Source organism: Chiloscyllium punctatum, chromosome 22, assembly GCF_047496795.1.
Source record: "Chiloscyllium punctatum isolate Juve2018m chromosome 22, sChiPun1.3, whole genome shotgun sequence".
Taxonomy (NCBI): domain Eukaryota; kingdom Metazoa; phylum Chordata; class Chondrichthyes; order Orectolobiformes; family Hemiscylliidae; genus Chiloscyllium; species Chiloscyllium punctatum.
This window is the reverse complement of record NC_092760.1, coordinates 82,743,838-82,765,615: the sequence shown is the minus strand read 5'-3', so window position 1 is coordinate 82,765,615 and position 21,778 is coordinate 82,743,838. Positions and strand designations below refer to the sequence as shown.

At 42.1% G+C, this 21,778-nt stretch overlaps 1 protein-coding gene across 5 annotated transcripts in view; it reads left to right on the top strand.

Annotated features, from left to right (window-relative positions):
* ano3 (anoctamin 3) overlaps window positions 1–21,778 on the top strand; it is a 573,601-nt gene that overhangs the window by 414,635 nt on the left and 137,188 nt on the right. For 4 of the 5 annotated variants that reach the window (XM_072592727.1, XM_072592730.1, XM_072592729.1 and 1 more), the window contains 2 exons: window positions 9,284–9,405; window positions 14,880–15,014. The exons of the other annotated variant lie outside the window; for it this stretch is intronic. In XM_072592727.1, coding sequence (XP_072448828.1) covers window positions 9,284–9,405; window positions 14,880–15,014 — 257 coding nt within the window. The remainder of the gene's footprint in view (window positions 1–9,283; window positions 9,406–14,879; window positions 15,015–21,778) is intronic. 5 annotated transcript variants of the gene reach the window in all.

The following is a 21,778-nucleotide window of genomic DNA, read 5'->3' as shown; positions in this document are numbered from 1 at the left end:
CTCAACAGTTCAAGTGAATCGAGAGAAAGGGCACGAGCAAAAAATTAGTTTAGTGTACACCACATATTGTTCTTTGCATAAGGTGAGTTGATAAGATGGTTCCACAGTGTAATGGTTAGCACACTGAACTGTGAATCCAGTGATCTGAGGTCAAATCTTGATGGGACATCACATTGTGGATGTCTTTGGGACAGTAGAGACAAGATGGGTCAAATAGCCCCCTCCTGTGCTGTATCATTTCTATGATTCTAATTTAGTATTGCCTCCTTCAGTTGATTGATGAGGGAAGGGCTGTAGACGTCACTGTGCATGGACTTCAGTAAAGCATTTGATAAGATTCCCCATGGTGGGCTGATGGAGAAAGTGAAGTTGAATAGGATCCAGGGTATACTAGTTGGATGGATAAAGAACTGGTTGGGCAATGGGAGACAGAGAGTAATAGTGGAAGGGAGTTTCTCAAAATGGAGGTCTGTGGCCAGTGGTGTTCCACAGAGATCTGTTCTGGGACCACTGTTGTTTGTGAAAAACATAAATGATTTGGAGGAAAGTATAGGTGATCTGATTAACAACTTTGTAGATGACACTAAGATTGGTGGAGCAGCAAATAGTAAAGGGGACTGTCAGGGAATACAGCAGAATATAGATAGATTGGAGAGTTGGGCAGAGAAATAGCAGATGGAATTCAATCCGGACAAAAGTGAGGTGCTGCATTTAGGAAGATCCAGTTCAAGAGTGAACTATACGATAAAAGGAAAATGTCCTAGGGAAAATTGATGTACAGAGAGATCTGGGTGTTCAGGTCCATTGTTCTCTGAAGGTGGCAACTCAGGTCAATAGGGTGGACAAGAAGGCATACATCATGCTTTCCTTCATCATACGGGGTATTGAGTACAAGATTTGGCAGGTCATGTTGCAGTTGTATAAGACTTTGGTGTGGCCACATTTGGAATACTGCATACAGTTCTGGTTGCCACATTACCAATGGATGTGGATGCACAGGAAAGGGTGCAGAGGAGGTTCACCAGGATATTGCCTGTTATGGAGGGCACTCGCTATGAAGAGAGGTTGAGTAGATTGGGATTATATTCATTGGAAAGATGGAGGTTGAGGGACTGCCTGATTGAGGTCTACAAAATCATGAGAGGTGTAGACAGGATGGATAGCAAGACATTTTTTTCCAGTGTGGGAGACTCAATTATGAGGGGTCATGAGTTCAAAGTGAGAGAGGAAAGTTTTAAGAGAGATATGGGTGATAAGTTCTTTACGCAGAGGGTGGTGGGGGCCTGGAACCAACGGAGGTGGTAGAGGGGGGCACAGTAGCATCATTTAAGATGCATTTAGACAGGTACATAAATGGGCAGGGAGCAGAGAGATACAGACCCTTAGAAAATGGGCGGCAGGTTTAGATAGAGGATCTGGATCAGCGCAGGCTGGGAGGGCCAAATGTGCCTGTGCTGAAATTTTCTTTGACCTTTGTTTTGTTTGTTCAGAGAAACAGGTTCTTTAGTTTGTTTTCAATTTCAGTCATTAATGAGGGAACTATTACAGTTAATGGGCCAATACCTTCGTTTCCTTAGTGTTTGTCATCAGATCAATGCTAGATTTAAAACTAGGCTTGTTGGCAGTTTTAAGCTGCATTGCTGTTACTTTTGGTGGTGCATCCTGGCACTGCTTGAAACCTTGCTATTGATTCTCTCATTGGATGCAGTCATAATTGGTAAGGCCAGCATTTGTCACCCAACCAAAGTGTCCTTGAACTGAGTGGCTAGCCAGGACATTTCAGAGACGAATTACAAATCAACCACACTGTGCTGTATCACTTCACACTGAGAAAGTACTGGTGAATGAAGCACACTGGTCCAACTCCTCTTGTGTAGTGGCGTTCCAGTACGAAGGTTCCCAAGTATTACTTGTTCTGTCTGGATTGTAGGACAGATCAGGTATGAACAGCAGATTTCCTTCCGTAAACAATGAGTGAATCAAATGAGTTTTCCAACAACTGACGATAGGCATCATGGCTGGGATTACTAAGACTAGCTTCCAGATTCTGTATTTTTGATTGGTTTTAAACTCCATCAGCTGCTGTAGCCCATTTCTGTGTCTCTGGATTTCTGACTCAGTGACATTGCCACTATGCCACCACCTCCACACATAGCTCTTGGGCAATCCTAACGTCTTGTACTAATGGAATAGAAACTGCTCTTTGAAAAGACTTTCAAGCCAGCATGTAACTACCACTAGAGAAAAATGGAAGGTGTGCAGGGAATAATGAGAGACATTCATTACTTACTGTTAATGGCACTGCTGAATCATCTCACCCACTCAAAACCAAGCATTAACTTTAAGGGAGAGCAGAGTCTAGGAAGCATATATCCCTGTTCTATTCTACACAACAGAGGTACATTGCAGAAGTTTCAGTTGATTTCCTTTTCAGTTAGATTGTTTGGCTCCGAGGGGAATTGTGAGTTCCTTTTCTTTTAAGGCACTGAACTTATGAACGGTTTGAGTGAAGTAGTGTTCAGGAAGAGGCAGAATAACTATTCTGTGACATAATGTTCTATGAACTTGATATTCTCTAATAAAAATTCATGAAGGTTAAGACGATGGTTTAAATACTCAATGGACCTTATTATTGCAGATGCATATGGCCTATTGCCAGGATATTATAACTAGGCATTAATTGGTAATTTTTCCTCCACTACTCGGAGTAGCGTTAAATTTACGGAGGAGAGGAAATTATCAAATCACATAGATAGGAACGTAGGTCTCAGCAATACACACAGGCCATTCAGCCCCTTGATTGTGTTCTGTCAGTTAATAAGACCACAGCTGATCTAGTGTTAAAAATTACACAGTCCTGTGTGTGTGTGTGTGTGCGCGCATAAGAGAGAGAGAGGAATAGATTTTCCTTCTCACTGTCTTAAAGAGGAGGCCCTTTAATCTTGGACTGAGTCCCCTTTTTCTAGTTCCCCTCCAACCACATTAAGGACAATGTGATAGACAATAATTACAGAAGGACTGCATTTTCAAATCCAATGAAGAGCTAACAGCTCAAAAAGGTAAGGTAACAGCCTGAAATCAACCCAAATTAAAATGGACAACCAGAAGATCATGAGAAATAGGAATAGGCCATTTGGCCCTTCAAATCTGGTCCATCATTCAAATAGTCATAAAGTCATAAAGCACGGAAACAGACCCTTCAGTCCACCCAGTCCATGCCCTCCACACTCCCAAACTAAATTAGTCCCACCCGTCTACTCCTGGCCCATATCCCTCCAAACCTTTCTTTTTCATATACTTATCTAAGTGCCTTTTAAACCTTGTAACCATGCCCACATCCGCCACTCCCTCAGGAGGTTCATTCCACACACGAACTACCATCTATGCAAAAATTTGTCCCTCATGTCTTCTTTAAATCTCCTTCCTCTCACCTTAAAAATGTGCCCCTTGTCTTGAAATCCCCCATCCTAGGGACGTGACTGATCTGACATTCCTCACTTTCACTTTCCAGCCCTTTCTCCACAATCCTAGATTCCTTGACTGATCAGGAATCTATCTACCTCAGATTTAAATGTACATAACGCCTCTGCCCCCATAGTTCTCTGTGGCAAGCAGTTCCAAAGACTCCCAATCCTCTGAGAGAAGAAATTCCTCCTCATATCAGTCAAAAGCGAAATGCTGTGGATGCAGAAAATCTGAAACAAAACTAGAAAATGATAGAGGTACTCAGCAGGCCTGGCAGCACCTGTTGGGGGAAAACAGTTAATGTTTTGAGTCTTGAATGACTCATCTTTGGAACTCAGTGAATTCAGTTTGAGTGTCATAGAGTCATCGAGATGTACAGCATGGAAACAGACCCTTCGGTCCAACCCGTCCATGCAAAGCAGATATCTCAACCCAATCTAGTCCCACCTGCCAGCACCCGGCCCATATCCCTCCAAACCCTTCCTATTCATATACCCATCTAAATGTCTCTTAAATGTTGCAATTGTACCAGCCTCCACCACTTCCCCTGCAGATGATTCCATACAAGTACCACCCTCTGCGTGAAAAAGTTGCCCCTTAGGTCTCTTTTATATCTTTCCCCTCTCACCCTAAACCAATGCTCTCTTGTTCTGGACTCCCTGACCCCAGGGAAAAGACTTTGCCTACTTATCCTATCCATGCCCCTCATAATTTTGTAAACTTCTATAAGGACACCCCTCAGCCTCCGACGCTCCAGGGAAAACAGCCCCAGCCTGTTCAGCCTCTCCCTATAGCTCAGATCCTCCAACCCTTGCAACATCGTTGTAAATCTTTTCTGAACCCTTTCAAGTTTCACAACATCTTTCCGATAGGAAGGAGCCCAGAATTGCACGCAATATTCCAACAGTGGCCTAACTAATGTCCTGTACAGCCGCAACATGACCTCCCAACACAGTACTCAGTACTCTGACCAATAAAGGAAAGCATACCAAATGCCTTCTTCACTATCCTATCTACCTGTGACTCCACTTTCAAGGAGCTAAGAACCTGCACTCCAAGGTCTCTTTGTTCGGTAACACTCCCTAGGACCTTACCATTAAGTGTATATGTCCTGCTAAGATTTGCTTTCCCAAAATGCAGCACCTCGCATTTATCTGAATTAAACTCCATCTGCCACTTCTCAGCCCACCTGGTACAGATCCTGTTGTAATCTGAGGTAACCTTCTTCGCTGTCCACTAAGCCTCCAATTTTGGTGTCATCTGTAAACCTATTAAGTGGATCTCTGATTCCTCCCAGTTTAGGCTTCTTGATACCACATCCTTAAACAAACCTGGATGCTGTTTAACTCTTGACAGAGATGAGGAGTTTTGGTTTCTCATGGTCCCTGGAGTGATCAGAATGAGGTTGGCCAGGTCGATCTCATTGAGCATGATTCCCTGATTGGGGCAAATCAGGGAATCCTGGCTGACAGCTATAAACAGAAATCTCAGGGATTCTCCTCACTGTACGGACTGGCTGGAAGCTGATAGGTCAGCATCCATGTACTGTGCACATGTAAATAAAAGGTGACTTGATACTAGCCTCTATGGAGTTACGTTAAAAACACATGGGCAAGCAGCAAGTAATCTGAGTGAAGTTTCAGTTGAATGATTTCTAATTTAAAAATGTAAATAAAATTATGCAACACAGTGAAGGAGTTATGTCTTTAAAATGAGTATAATTAAGAATCACATGAGAGAGGAAACATCTCCGATGCAGTTGAAAAATGTCAGGCATCGTGAGTGCAGACATCAGTGAGCGGAATTACACACTGCTAAGCTTAATCAAAATGCAGAAGGTGTTTTGCAGGGAGATATTCTGTGATTATGTTTGTCTAATGTAATTTTCTGCAATTGACGTATGTGTAAACTTTAATAATTCCCTTGCCTACTTTTTATTATTCAAGTAGTTACACTTGAACTGAGTTTCCAATATTATGTGAAAGGTGTTTCTCCCTTTGAACGAAACTTGCCCACAACAGCGATTTTTTTTTGACACAGTTGATGTTTTGTGGCAATATCAACCTGAAAACATACAGGGGACCTGGCCGTAATTACACCCTGCTGTGGAATTGTTGAGTGATTTCTGCATGTGACCCTTTCAAGTCAGTTTTGCTCCAAAGGCATTTTTTTCGAAATTCGACAACTTCAGTTGCCAGTCATCTGTCCTAAATGATCTGCCAGACTAGATTTCGGCATAGATAGTAGACGTGTCATGGAAGGGAAGGAGGGAGTCAATGTAATATTTTTATTTTGTGAATGGGAGCCTCTAATTCACACCCGAAATGGTGACTTCTCCACTTTCTGACGCTGCCTGGCTTGCTGTGTTCTTCCAGCCTCCTACCTGTCTATATAGTCCATATGCATCAGCAGGCACTTGACGAGTAGCCTATAGCTGTGAACGTATGTGTTATATATGACAAGACTTGGTTTAGCAAATTGTTTAAACACTTCTGTCTGTAGTTCCTTATGTTACATTCCAAAATGTCTGCTGGCCTCTAGCAGGTAAGCTTTCAAGACATTCCACAACTTGTTTTGCCTCTCTGGCTGAATAATATCTTCCAGAATCTTCTGTATATCTCTCTCTGCAGGTGCTGCTGGCTTCTTTGCACTTCAGCTCCACTACTCACTTCAATACCTCTGTCCTTGACTTCAACGTTCACCTTCATTTAAGCATTAATTCAAAATGAAAATACTGGAAATCAAAGCTACAAACAGAAATAGTCAGCAGGTCATGCAGCATCTGTGGAGAAACAGCCAGAGCTTTGTTTTTTCAATTCATTCACAGGATGTGGGTATCTCTGGCCAGGCCAGCATTTATTGTCCATCCCTAATTGCCCAGGGGGCATTTAAGAATCAACCATATTGCTGTGGGTCTGGAGCCATATGTAGGCCAGACCAGGCAAGTTTTCTTTCCCTAAAGACATTGTCCTAAATTGGTTCAGCAATCAACAGTGGTTACGTGAAGTGTAATGAGTCACATGACTGTGGAGCCATCAGATTGTATTTTTGTTATTTCAGATTTTCGTTGAATTTAAGTTTCACTCTCTGCCATGTTGGGATTCTAACTTATATCCTCCCTGAGCCAACAGACTGAATTTTGCTGATTGCCGGCAGGTTCTGTCGATGGGGCCAAATGTGGGAGGTGGCAAGGCTTGGATCTGAAGATTTTTGATAGTGCCCAATGAACAGGGCCCCCCACTGGCGCTGCTGTCTAACGAAGGAGAGCAAGCCACCTCCAACCGCTGCTGATCCAATCAAAGGACTGACTAGCAGTGCCACCAGGGGGCAGCATCACCAATAAGTGGTTAATTCCATGATACTGCTCCCTAGATGAATGTTCAGCTGTATTGGGGGGAGGGTGGGTGGTGGCACAAAGCTCTGAGTTAGATAGGTCCCATTGGGCAGGGGCTGGTGGATTTATGTAGTTTTAATACTATTGTTGCTAAGTGAATGCTCGTGACACTGATGGTAGCTTCTCTCGTGACCATGGAACATCCATATTGGAGGATCACCTCCCTTAAACACACTGGAAGATCACCAACTTATTCTTGTTTGCTGGCCCTGCTGAGCCAAAAATGTGTTTGGCTCAACTGTTCGGCAGGTTGGAAATTGGTTAGCTCAGTTGGTTGGATGGATGGCTTTTAATGCTGAGTAAGACCAACAATGTGGGTTTCATTCCTGCACTGGCTCAGGTTACTATGATATATACTCCTGCTCAAACCATTCTCTTGTTTGCAGTACAGTAATCCTCAGGTTAAACCACCACCATCTTGTCTCTCTGATAAGTGAGCAGCCCTATTGCATTGTAGGACTATGGCAGGTTGGTATCCACACTCTTATCTTTGTCAATTGGTAACTCACCCCTTGACTTTGTCCATTACATTATGAACTGAGTTCCTTTATAAAAGGCACAAGAACAAGTGTACATAGACTTAAAGAAGCAAAGATGATGTGGCAAAGAAATACTGTTTTCGCACAGTACAAAGTTAGTGCCTGATGTGCACTGCCTGGAAAAGTGGTGGAGGTAAGTTCAACTGAGGCATTCAAAGGGGGCATTATTTATCAAGGGATAGTGTACATGGCATAGAGGGAAAAGTCAGGAGATTCACACTAATGAATGATACTGTTTTCAAGAGAATGTGCAGGTGCGTTGAGCCAAATGTTTCCTTCCGTACTATAACCATTCTATGAGTGTGTGAGTTCTTTAAAGAGCTAGATATGGAGTTGAGCTAACGATGAGGTGAAACGATATGTCCAGGAGCAATATGGATTCCAGTGACAACATGCACATTGCAAATGTAGCTTTCTGTAATGACAGGTTGTAGTCTAAGCTATGAAATACATCTGAGACAGATTTCCAAGTAGACTGAATCTGACCTACAAAGTCTGTATTACTTAACAAGCATTCGAGATATATTACACTGACAATCTTCCCCCATTGACCTGTCAGTCTTTTTGCCTACCTCATTCCCAAAGGGGTCAGAGAACTCCGACATTTTAATCCCATGGCCTTCCATGAGAATTCTGAGTAGCATTGTTTCATTTTTGCTACTTTCTCTTTTATCTCAGGATATTAACACTTTGTGAAATCGTTCTTTTCAGGTTTCACAAAACTTTAGTGGGTTTTGTTTTCCTTTTATTTTTGTACAAGCTTCAGTGCTTTATTATTTATCTTCCCTGTATCTGTCAAAACCTGTGGACCAGTACATTGTTCTTCCTTCCAACTAACTGGTGTCAGTCAAATCCCGTTGTGCACCCATTATTCTCCATTATGCTCAGGAATTTAGAATTAAGAATGTTGATAGTTCTGCGTTTTTGTTACATTCAACTCAATTTACCTTGGATCACTTCGAGCATTGTGTCTCAAATGCATTGCAAAAGTTATCCCCATTTCCTACACCATATCTGTCCAAAGATGATTAGGATGTACTGCATCCATATTTCTAAGATAAGGTCATGTGTTTCAATAATAAAATGTCAACAAATGTTCATTTGATAGAACAGAATGTACATTTTGCACAAAAGAAAGACATCTTGCTGCAGCTTTTAATTATGCACTCGTCAGGACACATGCAAGAATGCCAAATTTCAAACAAAGTTAAAAATCACATAACACCGGGTTATAGTCCAACAGGTTAATTTGGAAGTATGAACTTTTGGAGCGCTGCTCCATCATCAGGTAGCCAGTGGGGCAGGATCATAAGACAGAATTTATATTAATGAATTGAAACCTACAACCCAATCTAAAAGAGGAAAGACTTAACAGCAATCTCGGTTTGTTCAATATATCATGTCATTTGCATGACACTATGATCTTGTGCTATACATTCTTTGTTTTCATGTCCTGCCCCACTAGCTACCTGATGAAGGAGCAGTGCTCTGAAAGCTAGTACTTCCAAACAAACATGTTGGACTATAACCTGGTGTTGTGAGATTTTTAACTTTGTCCACCCCAGTCCGACACCGGCATCTCCTCATCAAATTTCAAACAATCCTAACAATTAATACCACAGGAGAAATAGATGCTGATTGGTTGGCATATTGTTTGAAGCATTGCCATGGAGAAAGTAACTATACAGTCCCCGGACTACCAATAGAAAATCTGATCAATTGTTGTTTGAAATTTGGCATTTTTGCATTCTGTCACTTCAAGATGAAAAGATTTTCCACATCTCCCTCTTTTTCTCTCTCTGTTCTGCAAATTCCAATATGTTTTTGTGTGAGAACCTTTTACAGATTTGATTGTATGATTTTAAATGACTATTTCTCTGTACAGGGAAGCTACAAGAGCAACCATCCAATCAAAACACATGGAGCACTTAATCACAGGCACTTGCTCTATGAACGTTGGGCTCGATGGGGAATGTGGTATAAATACCAGCCATTAGATCTTATCAGGTAGGAACATTATCTTCATGGATATTGTATCTGAATTGTTCTCATCTAATCCTGAAGGTGAAAAATATGTCCAAAGAATTCATGTTAAGAATCATGATATTTATATTAATGGCAATATTTGCATACTTAGATTCCATGGTGCCATTTTTGTAGCCTAATGTCTTTTGAGTTTTAAATTTACAAAAGAGATTATCAGAAATGCAAATTGCTTCAAAGTTGCGAGAATTTCCTGTAATGCTGAAATAGGCATGTTCACATAATTGAAGTCTGAGTCCAATTTTTCTTTGGAACATAGTAGTTGTAAAAAATTAAGTATTTAAACAAGAGTTCTAAGCGCATCTAGCATTAAACCTATGCTGACCAAGAGAAAATGCAGCGTCCAAATAGAAAATTGTATTGATTTATCTATTTTTGATGGCTTGCCCATTATCAATATTTCAGCCTAGACATTGATTTAGTCCTGTTTTCAAATTGGTGTGGAGATGTTCCCTGTGCTCAGAGGGAGAAGCTGAAAGATCATGAGAAAATGTTTGTTCGGACTCAAGTAGATCGTAGCGATGAGTACTGCCAGCCATTGTCCCTCACCACAACCAGCTTCACTGACTGAGGAATTGAATTTCAGGCGATCAAACCAGAAGGGGACCTCATAATTCCCTAGTGAGTGTCCAAAAGTGGGTGACAGTGTGTGCTAATAAACATCAGGAGCACATTGTTACTACCACATAGAGAGGGGTGAATAGGTCCCCACTTTTTAAAGACCACCCCTGCCTCCTTGATCAGTCATTACAAATATTTTGCTCCTTTTTAGCACCCCTCATTAAAAATGAAATTTAGTAGAAAATGAAGGAGTAAATTACCAAAGTTTTCACCATAATAAGGAAAAGCAATTTTGTTTTGTTTACGAAGCCTAAGAAGAAAAATAATCAAACATGACATCGAACAGACAATAGGAGAGAGTCTCCATTGCAAATAATGCAAAGTTTACACAGTTTGAAAAGCCCTTTGGTTCTGTGAGATGTTGGATCCTTAACTGGAGACTCCAGTTGGATCTTCAGCAAGAATGACTCGTCTTCGGAAAATGTTCTGGCTCTGAAGGAGAGTCATGTCAGACTCGAAAGGTTAGCTCTGTTTCTCTTTGCAGAGATGTTGCCAGACCTGTTGGGTTTCTCCAGAAAGTCTTGCATCATTTCAGCATTGGCAGTATTTGACTTTTATGTGAAACTATTCTCAATTGTCTAGTTTATTTACATCCTTTGGGGAAGGAAATCTGCTGTCCTTACCTGGCCTAGTTGACAGATCAACAATAATATGACTGACTCAACTGCCTCCAAAATCACTGCAAAGTCACTCAGTTTAAGGCCATTTAAGGGCAGGCAGCAGACATCAGGTTCATGAGTGATGCTACCCCATGAATGAATATATGAAAATAAAGATTATCTTTACCAATTTTGCAACAGGTTAGCTCTGTTTCTCTCTGCAGAGATGTTGCCAGACCTGTTGGGTTTCTCCAAAACGATATGTTTTTGTATAAAATAGTCCAATTGTACGCCCTTTTCAAATAAATACTTCAGTGGTACAAAAGCGAAACAAATAATGACGTGAACCACTGTTAGACTGAAATATGAAGCAAAACTATATTTACAGAACATTAATATATTGTTCCTGTGGATGGTGTTGACATGCCTGAGCTTGTTTAAACATGTTAAACTACAGAGTGTATTACTCAACTGTGCAAAGTCTGAATCATGCTAATGTTCAAGATATACACATCACTGTGAATGTCAGAGCCAGACTTAGATAGATTTAGATTTTATTGTCATGTGTATTCAGGTACGGGGTACAGTGAAAAGTGTGCAATGTCGCCACAGACGGCTCAATCATAGAGATAAAGTGCCGGGCATTAAATCATCAGTACAGAAGTATATAAATAAAGAAATAAGTTTACAAAGTTCAGCACTACAGTCTTCTTAGTATGAAAGTAGAAAATAAAGAAACAATATTTAAAATGTCAACATTGACACTCCTTTCCTAAGCCAGGGGTCGACAGATGCTCCAAGCAGGGCTTTCCCAAGAGGCCTCACTCTCCCCTGCTCTGGGTAAAGACCCCATCTATGTTCCTCAAGAGGCCTCACTCTCCCATGCTCTGGGTGAAGACCCCCTCTGTGTTCCCCAAGGGGACTCACTCTCCCCTTCTCGGGGTAAAGACCAAATCTGTGTTCCCCAAGGGATCTCACTTTCCCCTGCTCTTGGTGAAGACCCCACCTGTGTTCCTCAAGGGGCCTCACTTTCCCCTAGGCTGGGTGAGGACCCCACCTGTGTTCTCCAGCCCCCCTCATTGCTGACCAACACTGCCGATCTCCATCGGGCACATGCCACACCTGTCTGCCACTCGCTATGAACTATCGTTGTTGCCATCATTCTCCACTGACCACCACCACCTCATCGCTGACTGCCGCTCATGCAGAATCACAGAAGGCCAGAGCGAAGTTATGAATGGTTCAAAAATGTAATCGGTAATTGTGAAAAGTCTTGCTGAAGTGCAAGACATCCAGGATGTCGCATGAGTTCAATCATTTGACTGAGCGAGCGATTTGTTGCAGTAGAGGTTCCTGGGGGTGCAAGCTGACAATGTGAGCTGGGGGGCAATAGGGATGATATTGACACAGGGAAACAGCAAAACCAACCCAGCCCACTCCTTTAACCCACAAGTTTCGAGGATTGAGGAAGAAACAAATGAATGGGTGGCACGAAGGCCCAGTGATTAGCACTGCTGACTCACCATGCCTGGGATCCAGGTTCAAGTCTAGCCTCAGGTGACTGTCTGCGTGGATTTCCTCTTGGTGCTGCAGTTTCCTCGCACAATCCACACAAGTGCCGGTTAGATGAATTGGCCAATGCTAAATTGTCCACAGTGTTCAGGATTGTGTAGGTTGGGTGCATTAGTCAGGGGTTAAATGTAGGGGAATGGGTCTGAGTAGGTTACTCTTTGGAGGGGTCGGTGTGGACTTGTTGGGCCGAAGGGCCTGGTTCCACATTGTAGGAATTCTATGATCTATGAATGAGGAGATGGTGGAGACTGGTACAATTACTACTTTTAAAAGGCATCTGGATGGGTATATGAATAGGAAGGGATTAGAGGAGGCAGGCCAAATGCTGGCAAATGGGACCAGATTAATTTAAGATATCTGGCTGGCATGGATGGGTTGAATCGAAGAGTCTGTTTCTGAGCTGAAAGTCTCTATGACATGATGAATCGAAGATTCAAAGTGTCACAAAGAAAAAGTTTAAGAAGTCAAGAAAAAGATTGATTTAAAAGATAAAGAGATTATTGCAGCTCTGAAGAGAGCCTTGCTCAATTACCAAGTTGTCAATTTGTTTTGTGTAATTGCTGTTACCAAGAATGGAAAATCCTTTCAGCAGGCTACTTCAGTAAATCTCATTTCTTAGGAATAAAATATGTGCATTTAACAAGTGGCAGACTGGTATCAACTGGGAGAAAGTGAGGACTGCAGATGCTGGAGATCAGAGCTGAAAAATGTGTGGCTGGAAAAGCGCAGCAGGTCAGGCAGCATCCAAGGAACAGACGAATCGACGTTTCAGACATATGCCCGAAACGTCGATTCTCCTGCTCCCTGGATGCTGCCTGACCTGCTGCGCTTTTCCAGCAACACATTTTTCAGCAGACTGGTATCAACCAAACTAAGTTGGTTTTGATCCACAGTACTTTGCCTGCACTTGACTATATAAAAACAATAAGTGCAGAATAATAATCAGCATATAAAAGGTGAGGTAGTGAAGTTTATATATTCAGTTAATATCTAGTCTGGAGTAATAAAAACAATTAAGGAGACAGTTCCAGGATTTTGACCCAGAGACAATGGAGGTATGATGATATATTTCTAATTCAGGACATTTGCAAGGGATGGTGTTCCCTTGTATTCAGTGCTGCTGTCCTTCTAGGTGGTAGTGGCTGTAGTTTTGGAGGTATTATCCAAGGAGCCTTGATGAATTTCTGTAATGCATCTTGCAGGTGGTACACACTGTTGTTACTGAGCATCAGTGGTGGAGGCACTTTGTGGATGTCAGTCAAGTGGGCTGTATTGTCAAGTCAAAGCCAGGATATTGTCCATGTCTTGCTGCATTGCCAAAACTGAAGCAGTTCTTGCCCAGAGTTGTAAATGGTGCTGAACATTGTGCAATCATCAACAAACATCCCAACATCTGTCTTTATGATTTATGGAAGGTTGTTGATGAAACTGCTGAAGATGGTTTAGCCAAGGACAGTACCATGAGGAACTCCTGCAGAGATGTCCCCTCTGGAGTTCATCTCTTTAATCCATGCTTGCACCAAGGCAGTAATGAGATCAGGAGCTGAGTGGCCTTGGTGGAACCCAAACTGGGTGTCACTGAACAGGTTATCAGAGTCATAGAGTCATAGAGATCGACAGCGTGGAAACAGACCCTTTGGTCCAACCTGTCCATGCTGACCAGGTATCCCAACCCAATCTAGTCCCACCTGCCAGCACCTGGCCCATATCCCTCCAAACCCTTCCTATTCATATACCCATCCAAATGCCTTTTAAATGTTGCAATTGTACCAGCTTCCACCACTTCCTCTGGCAGCTTGTTCCATACATGTACCACCCTCTGTGTGAAAACATTGCCCCTTAGGTCTCTTTTATATCTTTCCCCTCTCACCCTAAAACTATGCCCTCTGGTTCTGGATTCCCCGACCCCAGGGAAAAGACTTTGCCTATTTACCCTATTCATGCCCCTCATAATTTTGTAAACCTCTATGAGGTCACCCCTCAGCCTTCAATGCTCCAAGGAAAACAGCCCTAGCCTGTTCAGCCTCTCCCTATAGCTGAAATCCTCCAACCCTGGCAACATCCTTGTAAATCTTTTCTGAACCCTTTCAACTTTCACAACATCTTTCTGATAGGAAAGAGACTGGAATTGCATGCAATATTCCAACAGTGGCCTAGCCAATGACCTGTACAGCCGCAACATGACCTCCCAACTCCTGTACTTGATACTCTGACCAATAAAGGAAAGCATACCAAACACCACCTTCACTATCCTACCTACCTGCGACTTCACTTTTAAGGAGTTATGAACCTGCACTCCAAGGGCTCTTTGTTCAGCAACACTCCCTTGGACCTTACCATTAAGTGTATAAGTCCTGCTAAGATTTGCTTTCTCAGCACCTCGCATTTAGCAAGCAATACAAATTGAGCAGGTGGGAGGTGTTGTTATCTTAAGAGTACAACTTGTGAAAGTTGTCCATACTTGTATTTGTAGGCTATGAAATTAGACCTATAGAGCCTCTTGACATTTTTTAAGGTGTGAATTTTTTTTAGCTCAATTGCATATTTATGTCCATCACTTGCAACATTCAGCAGTCATTCTGTTCCAGGAGACAAAACCCTGCACAATGTTGTACCATGCTAATAATGTCGTGTCATTGATTACAGGCGATACTTTGGTGAGAAGATTGGCTTGTATTTTGCATGGTTGGGATGGTATACTGGAATGCTGATCCCTGCTGCACTGGTCGGCTTGTTGGTATTTCTTTACGGATTATTTACAACCGAGTCCAGCCAAGTCAGGTAGGAAGCTTTTGCAGTTCTTGAGTAAGTAACGGGACAATAGGACAGCTGTCTTATTGCTTTATTGAGCTGTGAACAGCTGCCAGTGTTTTTGAGCATGGCATTTAGGAAATAACGGGGTCTGTCCCTTTATCAGAAGTTGACCCTGATTACAGTAATGTCTCCAGTATGTAGAAAACCCAGGGGAATGTTGGAGTTTCTTTCATGAATGTGTCAATTGCATGAGGAGTATTAGCCAGGAGAACCTGATGCATTACTGCTGAATAATGTACAAAAGTAAAAATCACACAACACCAGGTTCTAGTCCAACAGGCTTATTTGGAAGCACTAGCTTTCGGAGCACTGCAAATGAATGTGTGTTTTTAAAAATGAGCAGCCAAAACCACTCATAAATAATATAATATCTGGCTGCTTAAGATGATTCTATCTTCGTTCATAAGGTCAGTCTTGAATAGAATAATTTATCTTTTATTGAACTCGCTTTCATAAAGTATCTGATTCTTTATTCCCTTTCAATTGCAATTAACAGTGGAGTCCCCCTTCTCCAGATCCCAAAGCATCCAGAATTCCCCGTTTGAATCTCAAATATCAGTTACAATTCTGGATGTTTGGGTGACTTCACTATACCATTTATTTCATCATGGCTCCAATTTTTGATCTCCAAAAACTCCTTTTAAATCCACTTGCATTATTTGCTACAACTGCATGTCCTGTTAGCTTGTTCTACAAATCTATTGCCCTTTGTGAAGATCTCTCAGTAGGTACAGGATTAGGCTACTCAGCCCATTGAGCCTGTCCTGCCATTCAATCTGATCATGGCTGGTCGAACAGTGCAATGCCTTTCACCCGTCTCATCCTCACAACCCTGTAAACCACTGACAAATGTCAACCTATCAATCTCTACATTAAGCATTCTCCAAGAATGAGCTTCCTCAGCCTTCTGTGTAGAGAATACCAAGGTTCTCAACCCTCTGAGTAAATGAAAAAATCCTTCTCAATGCCCTCTTCTTTGTAATCTTGTCATTTTAACTTGTATTCTTGTGCCCAGTGTCCAACCCGAGAGTTATCTATATTTAAGTGGCAATTACCTAGTGGCATTATCAATATTTTATTAATCCAAAGACTCTGATAATGTTCTGAGTTGGGTTGGGGACTTGGGTTTGAATCCGGCAGATGGTGAAATCTGAGTTCAACAAAATAAACATCTGTAGTTTGGAGTCTCATGAAAAGCCATTGACAATTGTCGGGGAAACCCATCTGCTTCACTAATGTCTTTTAGGGAAGGAAACTGCTGTCCTGACCTGGGACTGGTCTACATGTGACTTCAGACCCACAGCAAGATGGTTGACACTTAACTGCACACTGGGCAATTAGGGATAGGCAATAAATGCTGGTCTAGCCAGTGATACCCACATCATGGAAATGAATAAAAGAAGAGGACAGACACTTATATCAGTGTATGTAGTGGAGTGGGTGAAAATGCAAAACAATTGGGATTAATGGTCACTTGCTGAGCTGTACACTTTATGTAGCTGGCAGATGATATTCAGCTGTGTGAGGGGGGAATGATGGGAAGGAGTTGCTGAAGAATGGGAGGGAAGCTTTGAAAGCACATCCTCAGGGGGTGGGGGGGATGGTGCTGGGGAATGGGCATGTACACAATACCAGTGACTGCAGCCTATTCTTGGGGAGGCCCTGTCTCATTGGCTACTTAACCTGATGATTAGGATGACAGGTGTCCAAAGCAGCCAATCTCTTGCATGAATCATCCTGGTTGACAGGGGGCTCAGCCAGTGTTCTGAACAGCAGCAATCATTGGCCAATTTGATACTAAATTGCCAAGTATAACTATTCCTGATGAAGGGCTTTTGCCTGAAACATCAATTTTCCTGCTCCTCGGATGCTGCCTGACCTGCTGTGTTTTTCCAGCACCACTCTGATCTAAACTCTGGTTTCCAGCATCTGCAGTCCTCACTTTTGCCCCAAGGATAACTTGTCTTGCTCTACTCATGAGCTGTTCCACTCAGGCAGTTTCTGGTGCTGCTTGCTTCACTCTCTTTCAGAGCTGACTGGAGGTTTGTGGAGCACATGGTGTCTTTCTGTTGAGTTGACTCTCACAAAGCCTTTGGTTTCTGTTGTCCTCTCCTTCCCTCATTCAATGGTGTGCCTGAGTCCATTGACAATAGTGTCACTGTTGTGTAGCAGTACAAGAGGGAGTGAAGGTGAGGAGGGTAGGGAGTGAGGGAAAGGGAGGGGGAGGGTAAGATCTGACAGAGCGGGAGAGACGGAGAGTGAGGGGGAGGGATTGTGGGTGAGGGAGTGAAGGAACTGAGGGCAAGGATATTGGGGGAGTGAGGGTGAGGATGTGGGCAGATTGAAGGTGGATAAGTGAGGAAGTGAGGCAGAGGGAGGAGGAGTGAGGATGGGAGGTGTGGGGGAGTTGGTGCTGAGTACAGTGGTAGTGAGGGTGAGGGAGTGAGGCCAAGAGAAGAGAGAATGGGTGGAGTGAAGATGAAGATTAAAATGAGAGGGAGTGAGAACGAAGTGAGGAAGGCAGAAATGGGGGGGGTGGGTGAGGGTGAGGGGTAAGTGAGGGCAAAAGGTAGTGAGGGAAAGGGAGGAAGGCGTGAGAGTGGCTGAAGGAGGAGGAAGTGATTGTGAGGGAGGTGTTAGTGAGAGCTAGAGAGGGCTTGGTAAGGGGGTGAATGAGTGGGAGGAGTGTAAGGGTGAAAGGACAGAATGAAGGTGAGAGGTAGGGACCCAGGGCAGAGAGGAATGAGGACAAGGAGAATCAGTGGGATTGGGGGAGAATGGGGAAATAAACTGGGGGTAATGGGGATAAGAGAGAGGGCATGAGGGTGGGGGAATGCTCGAGAGAGAGAGAGGAGTTTGGGTGAATGAGTCAGAGGGAACTGGACACAAAGACATTGTGGACATATAATCAGCCCCTCCCTCACCTACACTCTGAGTAGGGAGATGAGGAAAATCAAGGCTGAAAGTTAACCCACTTTAACCTCAACTTCAATCTGAATTCTGCCAAGTCCTACTGCGAACATGTGCCACCAGAGGAGTCTGCAGAGTAGGTGTTAGTTAAACCCAGCTGCTGAACTTGGCCCCAGTCCACTCCCCATTGCTTAGTAACTAGGACCTGAGCCTAGTTGGCTCTTTCCAGCTCTGTTAAGTGAAACAGAAAGGAAAGATTTATTAGTAATCTCTGCTGCTTGACACATTTAATTATGAATTATTTGTTATTTTCAGAATTATTGCTTTTGTTTTGTTAAATAACTTGTTTATGTTTTCTTCATACATTAATTTTTGTTTTAATTTGGAAACTCATGTTTAATGTCATTCCAAACTAAATCTTAAGCAGCTCGGTTTCTTCCTGAGGTGGAATGAGTAATCTGATTGATTGCTTTTAGGATGACATATTAATTTTGTTCCCCGTAACAATGGGAAGTGTTAAAAATACTCAGCAAGTCTAATAGCATCTGTGATGACTGAAAGAGACTACCATGACCCTTCATCGGAACTGGTTCATATTATGGACCTACAGCATTCACTCCATTTCTCTTTCCACAGACACTACCTGGCTTGCTGTCCCTTTCCAGCCTTTTCTGTTCAATTGTCAGAATTTCTGTATCTGCAGTGCCTTGTTCTTTTCTGGTTTGATTTATTATTGTCACACGTACCTAGGTACAGTGAAACGTTTTGTTTTGCATGCAGTACAGGCAGATCATACCATACAAAGTGCATTAGGGGAACAGAACAGAACAAGTTACGGCTGCCCAGAAGGTGCACAGAGAGTAAGATCAAGATTATGTTTAAAATTTGAGAGGTCCATTCAGCAGTCTAATAAAAGCAGGGAAGAAGCTGTTCTTGAATCTGTTGGTGTGAGTGTTTAAGCTTTTATAAGTTCTGCCTCACTGAAATAGACATTTATATGTGTTGTTTGTATCAATTTAAAATGAGAAAATATTTATCATTCAGTGTGAAGTGTCGCTTTTCTGTTAACAGAGCCCACTTACGTTGATACAAATAGCAAATTATTGCAGATCGGTGCTAATATTCAAGAAGGTTCTGTCATTTTAAGCTTATTAAGCCAGTCATATATGTTACTGTTCAATGTGTGGAGTTTGCACATTCTCCCAGTGTCTGTGTGGGTTTCCTCCGGGTGCTCCGGTTTCCTCCCACAATCCAAAGATGTGCAGGTCAGGTGAATTGGCCATGCTAAATTGCCCACAGTGTTAGGTGCGTTAGTCAGGGGTAAATGTAGGGTAGGGGAATGGGTTTGAGTGGGTTTCTCTTTGGAGGGGTGGTGTGGACTTGTTGGGTCGAAGGGCCTGTTTCCACACTGTAGAGAATCTAATCATATTTTCATTTGTAAATAAGGTTACTGTCTCTGTGCTTGTGAGGTTCAAGTCTTTTGAATGTTGTTGTCTGGGTATTGTACAGAGCTAGTTACAAAGGAGCACAGCTGGAAACATAATATGAATGATTACGTTGTGTGTGATTGTCTGATGTGTATCATTCTGAAAACCTTGATTTCTTTATGAATAGAGACAAGGGGCACAAAAGCAAAGAATTTGTTTTTGAAACCTATGTAATACTCTTCAACCTCGCTGTGATAAAGGTTCCAAATTCTGGGCAACTGAAGCATATAAAGCAGAAGGGGGAGGGATGGGTGTTAAGGAGTGCAGAAACAGAAGGACAGTGGCCCCAGATTTCTCTCCTTGGCATTGACTGGAAGACAAGAGTACGAAGATCGGGAGACCAAAGACACAATTATGGACTGTTTGTTTCTAGAATTAAGAGCCTAACAATGACCCTGGAATTTTTGCCAATTGTCAGAAGAAAACCCGTCTGGTTCACTAATGTTCTTTCGGGACGGAAAATGTCATCCTTAAGTTCAGTCAAAAAATGCAGGATCTGAAATCTACTTTCAATAATCAGGGGTCACGGGGACTATCATCAGTTGTCATAAAATCCACCTAATTCAATAATATCGTTTTTAGGGAAGGAAATATAAGTACTAGGAGCAGGAGTAGGCCGTCTGGCCCCTCAAACCTTCTCCGCCATTCAATAAGATCATGGCTGATGTTTTTGTGGACTCGGCTTCACTTACTCACCTGATCACCAGAATCCTTACATCCTTTACTGTTCAAAAATCTATCTACCTTTGTCTTTAAAATATTCAGCAAAGTAATCTCAATCACTTCACTGAGCAGAGATTTCCACAGATTCTTTTGGGAGAAGAAGTTCCTCCTCAACTCAGTCCTAAATTTATTCCTCCTTTTTTTTATTTTGAGGCTATGCCCCTGAGTTCTAGCTTCACCCACCAGAGGGAAATAACCTCCCTGCTTCTATTTTATCTATTCCCTTTATAATTTTATATGTTTCTATAAAGTCAATGAAATTGCCATTTTTATCTGGAATGGCCTAAATGTGACTTCAGACCAATAGCAACATGGTTGACTCTGAACTACCCTCTGGACAAATAGGGATGGGCAATAAATGTTGGTCTCACCAGTGATGCCCATATCCCATGGAAGAATTTAAAAAAAACTAGGGGAAAGTGAGCAGTCTCAAGTGATGGAAAAAATTGGAAGTATAGAAAAAGAAATTAAGCAAAACATTAACTTTTCTTAGACAGAAAAGTATTGCTGAAACTGAAAGGGAAAATATCCAAAACATTTGTGAGACTGGTCCTGTCATACAGTCCAGAAACCTGGACACCGTCAAGTAAAGAGGTAGGTATTTTTAATTAACCTGTTCAGAGATGTTATGACACACCTCTGGAGCAGGTGAGACTTGAACCCAGTCTTTCTGGTTCAGAAGTGGAGACAGTAACATTGCCAAGTACAGAGGAACAACAGTGAGACCAACGGGATGCAACTGCTGAGTTGGTTTTGTGGAGTAAAGAAAAGGGACAAGATCAAGAACCAGCACATCAGGAGTTCAGCATGGGTTATGGAAGCATGAAATCAAGTTGCTCATGAAATCGTACTGCTATCTGTTCCAGGGGAAGAGAGGGTGACATGAAGGGACTGGCAGGGAGAAGAAGAGGTATTCCTAAGACCAGATGAAAAAATGCAGTGGTGATCATTTGAAACACAGTGAGATTGTCAGAGGAATGGGTACTGGAAAGGATGAGATAGAGAAAGATTATCAGCCAGCATAGTGGGAGAAGCTGAAAGGAGGAAACGACAAGCCATGCAGCTCTTCAATGTGGAATGTACTGGTCATCTCAGATCACCCTTGAATGAATGTACCGATTGTAGATATTAGAGACTATATTTGACTCCTTCACAACACACAATATATTTGGAGAAGTGTCAACACTCCTTCAGAATCTTGAAAATTAGATTAGCTTATTTTAAAGTCTCAGATTTTTTTCACCAAACCATATGAGATTCTTTAACCTTTAAAAATTTGAATTTGTTACTGTCAGAACTGGTTATGCTGATCGGTACCATAGCCAACCACCAGCATAGCAATAATCTCCTGATGTAGGGTGACTAAAACTGGTCTCCACACTCCAGAGCATACCTGTACACTGCTTTAAACATCAACTATGCAACATCTTTTGAATTTCTCTTTTGCAATTAAAAATTTAGACCCAAATTTCCTTAATGCATTCAACAAATCTGATACTGATAAGTGAATAGAAGCATTTCAGAAAGCTGAGATTTCTTTTCGAATCATTTTCCATATAAAACAAAACTATACTATGATTTATTCTGGTCATGTTAATTATTTGATCATTA